This window comes from Gekko japonicus, unplaced genomic scaffold (assembly GCF_001447785.1).
Source record: "Gekko japonicus isolate JY-2015 unplaced genomic scaffold, Gekko_japonicus_V1.1 scaffold196, whole genome shotgun sequence".
Taxonomy (NCBI): Eukaryota; Metazoa; Chordata; class Lepidosauria; order Squamata; family Gekkonidae; genus Gekko; species Gekko japonicus.
Genome location: NW_015173129.1, coordinates 60,340 through 69,463, shown reverse-complemented (window position 1 = coordinate 69,463; position 9,124 = coordinate 60,340). Strand labels below are relative to the sequence as shown.

Sequence of the window (9,124 nt, the reverse complement as noted above, 5' to 3'; positions counted from 1 at the left end):
GAAGACCCGGAAGAGAAGTTAACAAGTTGGAGAAGAGAAGGAGGAGGAGGACCCTTCCTGGTTTTTTTCGGAGGAGAAACCAGCCCGAGGATAGAAGAATCAGTCCGCAAGGCGATTGAAAAGTTTTTTTTACTAACAGCGAAACAGTGGGACACTACTAATTTTTACTAACAACTGTTTATAACCGAGAAGATGAAAGACGATTGACAACACAATGAATCCAAAGAAGAATTTTTTTTTACTATTACTAACAGTTTAATATACTAATGAAAGCATCACTCTACCTTTTCTTTACCCCTCTATATACCCTCCCTCCTTTCTGATATGAAAAGCAATAAAATTCTCTCCTTTTTAGGAGAGTTTATATACAAAAAAAGAAAGAACGAAAGAACGTCAGACCAGCGGTCTTTGGTAACATGGGTGCAGCAAGGCTGGCTTTAGAGCCGCATGCTGTTTTCAGGGATATTAAATGCAGTGAAGCGTAGTGTAGTGGCTGTGTGCGCGGACTCTAATCTGGGAGAGCCGGGTTTGATTCCCCGCTCCTCCACTTGCAGCTGCTGGATGACCTTGGGCAAGCCATAGTTCTGTCAGAGCTGTCCTTGAAAGGGCAGAGCTCTCTCAGCCCCATCTGCCTCACAGGGTGTCAGTTGTGGGGAGGGGGAGGGAAAGGCGTTTGTAAGCCGCTCTGAGACTCCTTCGGGTAGTGAAGGGCGGGGTATAAATCCAAGCTCCTCCTCCTCCTCCTCCTTCTTAAATGGTTCAAGAAGGATTAAAGAGCTGTCATAGAAAGAGTTTCTTGTGACTAGAAGTAGTGCAGAGAGTGTATAATAGCAGAAGGAAGCACCATCCAGGACCTTGTGGCGGGACCAGCTGAGGTTTTTTCTTTCTGTCAGTGTTAAATTTTATATGTAGGTGGTGTTGCATTCCCTCGTGGCTTGGGGTGAGGATCTGCTCAAACCTCTGTCCCAAGTTGCAGCATCAGATTTTCTTCCGCCAATGTCACTGTGCCGACGCATGTTTTCTTTTCCCCCTTCCTCCAGAAAGTATCATAGCCTTCGCCTGGGAGCCGAACGGAAGCAAGTTTGCCGTGCTGCACGGAGAGACGCCACGAATATCCTGCTCCTTCTATCACGTAAAGAGCAACGGGAAGATCGAGCTCATCAGTAAGTGGGTTTCAGCCGAGAGGGGGAGCTATCCGGAGAAAGTGGGTTTGGCTCAGAGCTGGTTTTGAAGCAGAGGGCCTGCTGGCCATGTGGCTTCGCTTCAGCATCAGCGTGCGCACAGGCACAGCTGCGGTTTAAGTCCTCAAATGTACTGCCCTCATGATAAAACATAAGAACACAAGAAGAGCCCTGCTGGATCAGACCAGTGAGGGTCCATCTTGTCCAGCATCCTGTCTCACACAGTGACCAACCAGTTCCTCTGAAGGGCCAACAACAAGGCCTTCCCCCGATAAGAACACAAGAAGAGCCCTGCTGGATCCTGCAGAGGTCCACCTAGTCCAGCATCCTGTCTCACACAGTGGCCAACCAGTTCCTCTGGAGGGACAACAGCAGGGCACAGAGGCCAAGGCCTTTCCCTGGTACTGCCTCCTGGCTTTGGGATTCAGAAGCTTAGTGCCTCTGAATGTGGAGGTTCCCCTCAGCCACCGTGGCTGGTAGCCATTGAAAGAATCTGTCTAATCCATTTTTAAAGCTGTTTATTCATGTTGGAACATCAGTAGAATGAGGGACTAAGAGCCAGGAGCCATGTGTATGAGTGTCAGTACCCATTCCATGGTGATGGTGCGCGCTGATGCCTAAAAAGAAAATGTGAATCATGCCATTGCATCGACAACAACTTTGCACAGAGCATAGTTCCTGTGTCTCTTGCCTCCTGGTTCATGTATTGGAATCTGCTTCCCCTGCTCTGTCCATACAAAGGCCACTCAGGTTTATCTGAATTCAGGTTTCCAAAGATGTGAGCCAACCTCCCGGTGGGGCCTGGAAATCTCCCAGAAACACATCGGGGAGGGGGGGCGCCAGGCGCCACAAGCTAGCCTCGCCCTTGGTTGGGCCCAGCCCACAACGAAAGCTCACGCAACCAGTGCAGCAGGGGAGAAGCTCTCGGTCCCGGTGGCGGCGGGGAGGGTGCGGTCAGATAGCAACCCAGCGCTGGGGCCAGCAGGGTGTTTTCACGCATGACTCAACGCACCTCCCCCTGCAGGGGCCCATTCACACGAGGGACTAGAAACCATCTCCAACACCGTGTGCAATAAGAGACCCCAAGGGAAGCCATCCAAGGCGCTGGATCCGGGACGCAGCCCCGGGAGGAAGAGACGTGCGGCGGCCCAATCGAGGACCCTGAGAATCTTTCCACTCCCTCTTGGAGGGCCGCCTCTCCTCTCCACACCTCCCCGCAGACAGGCGCAAGCAGTGCCACCTGAAGGGTGCCACCCAGACCCCAAGAGCGGGGCGGGGGGAGGTCCAATTTGGCGCCCTAAGGGCCGGCCCACGCTCAAGGCGAATGCTTAGTTCGCCTAGCGGGTGAGCCAGCCCTGGTGTGGATACTAAGGCTTCTCCAATGATATATCTCAACCATGCGATATCTGGCTTCTAAAATTCCCTGTGTGTGTGCGTGTGTGGAATGTCTGGTGCCTATTGAATCGCTGTATTTAAGGAAGAATAATTAACTTCATAAAATGAAAAGGTGTGGAGGGAGACAGTTCAGTTGTTCCACATTTTAATTTCCTTTGGGTTTTGTTTTCAGAAATCTTCGATAAGCAGCAAGCCAACACGATATTCTGGAGTCCTCAAGGACAGTTTGTGGTGTTGGCTGGTCTCAGGAGGTAAGTGTTATCTCCAGGGAAGGCATGTGGGCCGCAAATGCTTGGATCTTGAATATTCTGCTGTTTGTATGGTCATTTGTATAAAAGTGCCATTGTAGAGAAAAACGTTTTTTTGGAAAATCTGGTTTCTTTCAAAAAAATACATTATGAGGTAGGGCAGTCTTACCCAGAAATATTAAGGATGTGGGGAGGAAAGGTTTTTCTCATCAGCCCTTGGTGAGTGGTACTAATCATGTTTGTGTAGTTGTGGTCTACTTGAAGCAATGAGATGGGTCGCCGCCTGAGCCTGCTATAGCCGCTCACCAAATAGTCCTGTGCCGCTTTAATATAATTACTGGCCTGTACTGTGAGAGAGGACACTACTGTTAAAGCAGTGTTGCAGAATTGAATTTCTCTGCTGGTCTTCCATTCCTTACAAGCAACTTTTCCCTAATAGCAAATAAATGAATGTCAGATGGTTTCAGAAGGCAGCTTTGATTCTCGAGAGCTCATACCCTGAAAACTTTGTTCCTCTTCAATTTGGTACCAGATTCCACTCTAGGGTTTCAGATGCTTTCTCTGAAAAATCAGAAAATCTGCGTCTTTAGTACAGCTCTCCAGTATGGAAAATGAAAACCAGTTTGGTGTGGTGGTTAAGTGCGCGGGCTCTAATCTGGGAGAACCGGGTTTGATTCCCCACTCCTCCACTTGCACCTGGCTGGATGACCTTTGGCAAGCCATAGTTCTGACAAGAGCTGTTCTTGAAAAAGAGCAGTTACTGTCAGAGCTCTCTCAGCCCCACCTACCTCACAGGGTGTCTGTTGTGGGGAGGGGGAGGGAAAGGAGTTTGTAAGCCGTTCTCAGACTCCCTTGGGCAGTGAAGGGCGGGGTATAAATCCAATCCCGCCCCCCTCCTCCTTCTCCTCCTCCCCCTCCCCCCCTCCTCTTCCTTCTTCCCGGCCATTCAAAACAGGGCTCAAAGGCATTTTTGGGTGCCTCACACACTTTAAAAGAGAGCGCGCACACGAGAGTACACACGTTGTCTTTCCTTCTGCAGCATGAACGGTGCCTTAGCATTCGTTGATACATCCGACTGCACCATGATGAACATCGCTGAACATTACACAGCCTCGGACGTGGAATGGGATCCTACCGGCCGATACCTCGTGACTTCAGTGTCCTGGTGGAGTCACAAGGTACCGTCAAGACCCTTTTTCTCCCCCCCCCCCTTTCTCCTCTAAAATATTATTTTAGTTTACAAACAACTGTATGTGTGTGTGTGGCGGGGGGGGGGGGGGTGGGGCAAGCTGCCATTACTGAGTTAACACCCCCCCCAGCTCTGTATTCTTTTCTTCTTTTTTAATTAATTTTATTTATATTAACATCTCAACAGAATACTAATACAATACTTTTCTACACAATGCCAAACATATTGCCAGATTACAAAATATACAGCGATGCAGGACAGTAAATCTATCATTTACCCTAACAACAAAGTTGCTAACAACAAAAAATACAGAATCTTGTTATAATACATGTTTTTTGGAACTATTTCATTACCCATCTATAATCAGAGACCAAACCACATGGAACAACTTCTGTTTACTCTGTACATTTTTATTTGCTACATTTTTTTGCAATTTGGCTATGTACAAAGTATTCCCATAGCTTATGTTGCCAACAATGTAGGGTAGGGGCCCCTTTCTTTTTCCAGTATTGGGCATATCGATATTCTAGCAACAGCAATTAAGACAGCAAGTTGTGTTTTAGTACATACACTGTCAATTGCAAGTAAGCCCATTTCCAAAACTACAGCCTCCAGAGTAACAGGTAGATTACTGATTTTCTGATTAGCAGCGCCTCTGCAGGGTCTCAAGCAGAGGAAGGGTCTTCCACTCCATTCCCTGCCAGGGACGCAGCCGGGAATCTTCCGCATGAAGGGCTGCGGCAGAAGGTCCCAAGTGTTCAGTCCAGGCACCTGCAGTGGAAAAGGAGGCTGTAGGTGAGGCCGATAGACCTCGACCTGAGACTCTGGAGAGCGACTGGTCGTCCGAGCAGAGACGACTGACCCTGGTGGACCAGTGGTCTGTCTAATCAAGTATAAGGCAGCTTCATGTGTACTTCATGCGTGTTGCATCCTCTCCCCCTTGGGTCGCTTCGTTGGAGTACCATTTCCCACAATATCTGATACATTTTTATTACTTCTGTTCTTCCACTTTCTCTATAGAGCCAGTTTGGTGTAGTGGTTAAGAGCAGTGGACTCTAATCTGGGAGAACCGGGGTTGATTCCTCACTCCTCCACATGCACCCAGCTGGGTGACCTTGGGTCAGTCACAATGTTCTCTCAGAGCTGTTCTCTCAAGAGCAGTTCTCAGTCAGAGTTCTTTCAGCCCCACCTACCTCACAGGGTGTCTGTTGTGGGGAGGGGAAGGGAAAGGAGGCTGTCAGCCGCTCTGAGACTCCTTCAGGTAGTGAAGGGATGGGGTATAAATCCAATCTCTTCTTCTTCTGTAAGCTCATTTGGAAGGAGTAACTAAGAGGAGATAACTTAGCATTTCCAGACTGTCTTTATTCTGGCACTCACTGTGAGGTGTCCTTATCCTTCAGGGTCCAGATTCTTGCTTTCCCCATAATTCAGATATTTATGCCAACTCTTGTTTTTGCATATCCGATAGCATAGTTTAGAAGCCATTTTCCGTTGTCTTGCTACCACAGTGGGGTCAAGGGGTTGTTTGGGATTTAGATTTCAAGGCTTATGAACGAAGCATTGTGCTCCAGTTGCGAAAGAGCATTGTTGCCCCCTGTATGGCTTGACTGAAGTATCTTCCTAGGTGGACAACGCCTTCTGGCTGTGGACTTTCCAAGGCCGTCTCCTCCAGAAGAATAACAAAGACCGGTTCTGCCAGTTGCTGTGGAGACCCCGGCCTCCTACTTTGCTCACCCAGGATCAAATAAAGGTGTTGTGTCCCTTTGGATGTCCGGCTCCTCAGTGTGGGCTCTATGGGGGCAGGTGGGCAGGGCATAGCGTGTGAGGCTAGGTGGACAGCCGGTGTTCTGGGCGCATCCCAAGTCCTCTGCAGGGAGAGGGTTTTTGCTTCCTCAGTTGGAAGCTCTCTGAGGCCTGGGCGGGGTTCCCGTGTTTAGTACATCAGGGATACAAAAGCAAGAAGTCCCCCATAGCAGTTTATTTGCCGTCGAGGACAGGGAATTGGGATCTAGAGTCCAAAGCACATGTAAGAAAATCTAAATTTCAGGGCCCCTTCGCAGGCCAGAAGAGAAGCCAGCAGAAAATACCAGAAGCTCTCACGCCCAAAACGCTGCTGTGATAATGCTTTTGCAGAACACTCAAAAGCCACCTGCTTCGAGCCTTTCAGGCACCTATTTGATCTCCTTTTCCTTGTTTACAGCAAATCAAGAAGGACCTGAAGAGATACTCCAAAATTTTTGAGCAGAAAGATCGTCTGAGCCAATCCAAAGCGTCAAAGGTAGGCCGCGGCTTAGGGGTTCCCATCAGGGAGGAAAGCGGGATACGGATAAAAAACAAAATGAGTTGCCCCTGAAAGCGGATGGCTGAAAGGCTGCTCGCAGCAAATCGTATCCATTGCCCTCGCTTCCACTGCCAGGTTTCCTTTGTTTGATTGTGCAGAATCCAGGGCATGGATTTGTCCTCCAAAGAGAGAGAAATAAACATTTTTTTGCAGGGACTTCATGCAAAAGGACAACTTTTCGTGGGGGTCAGGGGTGCTCTGTGTGGAGGAAGTCCATCAAGCAGAACGTGTTGCTCCTGTGGAGGAACGAACATTTGAGCAGTGCTTCTATACGTCAGCATCACAGTCTGTGCAAATGTCCCGTCCCTTCTTGATGAGATATTGTTCTGGGCGAAACTATGACATAGTAAAAGGTCACTGGTAAAGGTTTCCCAGGCCACTGAGGTCCAAACTATTCCCTGAGAAGTAACTGCTCCCCCCAGGTAGTTGTGCTGCCTCAGACCAAGCGAACAATACAGGCACCCCTAACACCCCGGCAAGCCTGCCAGGAAACATGAAGGTTCCAGGATGTTGCTATGCTACATCCGTTAAAATGCGATAAGATTTATTTAAATGGGGGGAAAGCTTTTAAAAAAACACAGTACAAAATTTCAGACTTCAGTATGGAAGAACAACTACTACTACTACTACTACTACTACTACTACTACTACTAACCCGAGCCACATAACTCCTAACGCCAAAAGCGACTGCTAACAGCTGAAGATTTCTCCGTGGCAAGATAGATACTTAACAACAACCGTAAGGAACCCAGGACAAAAAAAGTAGGGTTCCAGCATACAGAGGAGGAGGAGGAGGAGATTGGATTTACACCCCGCCCTTCACTACCCGAAGGTGTCTCAGAGTGGCTTACAAACTTCCTTTCCCTTCCCCTCCCTACAACAGACACCCTGTGAGGTAGGCGGTGCTGAGAGAGCTCTGACAGAAACTGCTCTTTTTCAAGGACAGCTCTTGTCAGAACTATGGCTTGCCCAAGGTCATCCAGCAGGTGCAAGTGGAGGAGAGGGGAATCAAACCCGGTTCTCCCAGATTAGAGTCCGTGCACTTAACCACTGCACCAGACTGGGTACACATCACTCCTTAATGCACAAAAGCCCTATTAACGGTGGCGCCCCCTGTTTTTTTAAGCCCACTGACCCCCTACAGTTTATACTCTTGTGGCCTTCTGATGACTCCAGTTAAGCCAGAACATAGGTGAAGGTAAAGGTTTCCCTTGCTCGAAAGCTAGTGGTGCTCATCTCTGTTTCCAAGCCGAAGAGCCAGCGCTGTCCAGAGGTGTTTCCATGGGTCATGTGGCCGGCATGACTAGACGCCGAGGCGCACGGAACGCTGTTACCTTCCCATCGAAGTGGTACCTATTTATCTACTTGCAATTTCATGCTTTCGAACAGCCAGGTTGGCAGGAGCTGGGGCCAGAGACGGGAGCTAACTCCATCTTGCGGCACTCGGGTCTCGAACTGCTGAACTACTGACTGTCCAGTCTGCAGTTTAGTGTCTTAACCACTTGATCCACCGCAGCCCCTTAAGCCAGAACATGGCATGTATCAATAAATCTTCTTGAAGGGAAGTGACATTATGGTTTTCCCTCACTGGTTCTCACAGTCCTACTCATTGGAAAGCAGCAATCCCTAAACTTCACCTCTGCCTTGAACCAATAAAGATGGTTCAAGGAGAATACAGGAATCTCTGTTCCCAACAACAGGCAGGCTACGAGTGCAAGTAAGAAACTTCAGTAATTTTAACTACCCAAGTTGTTAACCCTTGAGCACCACTGCAGCGAGGAGCGAGAGCCGTAACCTCTGCAGTCACGAAACAAGCAGGCTCTGTGTCCGTTCCCGAGTTTTAGAAGGGGAGCCTCAGAGGGAGGCAGCTTATTCACAGCCGTTGCCGTCAGGGAAGTTTCTTGTTGCTGTCGATGAAGGCTTCACGGGGGGGGGCGTCTTTTTCTGCAGGAGCTGGTTGACAGGAGGCGGACAATGATGGAGGAGTTCAAGAAATACCGAAAGATGGCGCAGGAGCTGTACATGGAGCAAAGGAACGAGCGGCTGGAGCTACGAGGAGGTGAGTGGGACGGGAGGCCAGTTGTATCCCCCTTGAAAGCCCAACGGGGCTTGAGAGCGAGACGCTCACCCCTGCGCATTTCCTCTCGCCCATTAAGATGGAGGCCTTACTTTATTTCCTGCTGGGTTCTGATGGGTTGGCATTGGAAGCGGGGCCTTTTTGCTAGAGGCACCACCAGATGTGTAACGCCCCCTCGCAGTTCATTTGGTGGCCGGGTTTTTTTTGGCACCAGATAAAGGCGCGCATCGGCCAAGGCTTCTAGTCCACTTCCTCCCTCCCCCAGTTGTCTTTTATGCACTGCGTTGTCTAAGTGATTTCCATTTGCCATCTTAATTACTGTAAAAGGGTTTTTGTCGACTCCCATTCTGTTGATCGTGCTACTTTGGCTTTTAAATTCCACTTTCAAACTGATGTTAATAAAGTTCAAATTTGTGGCTATTGCCATTATCATTATTACTCCTGTTCCACGGCACTGCCTCTACCCTAGGTTATACGATTGTTAATATGTTTGAAATCCATTGTTTTTTTAATTGTTGTTGCTTGCTTTGCAAACCAGCCTGTAACGATTCCATGTTTTACTGGGTGTGTGTGTGTTTAAAAGTTGGTTGGCATGGCTGTGTGGGACAATCTAGAATGCTGAAACAGGCAAGTTGTGTGATTGGTGAGTGACAGAGAGGGGGAGGGGTTTTGGAATGGATGCTGTGTGGATGA

General features: G+C 48.8%; 1 protein-coding gene across 1 annotated transcript in view; it reads left to right on the top strand.

Moving 5' to 3' along the window:
* Nucleotides 1-9,124, top strand: part of EIF3B (eukaryotic translation initiation factor 3 subunit B) — a 35,827-nt gene that overhangs the window by 24,292 nt on the left and 2,411 nt on the right. The window contains exons 14-19 of the mRNA XM_015422074.1: nt 1,041-1,163; nt 2,749-2,827; nt 3,864-4,002; nt 5,638-5,763; nt 6,214-6,291; nt 8,305-8,413. Of these exons, the coding sequence (XP_015277560.1) occupies nt 1,041-1,163; nt 2,749-2,827; nt 3,864-4,002; nt 5,638-5,763; nt 6,214-6,291; nt 8,305-8,413 (654 nt within the window). The remainder of the gene's footprint in view (nt 1-1,040; nt 1,164-2,748; nt 2,828-3,863; nt 4,003-5,637; nt 5,764-6,213; nt 6,292-8,304; nt 8,414-9,124) is intronic.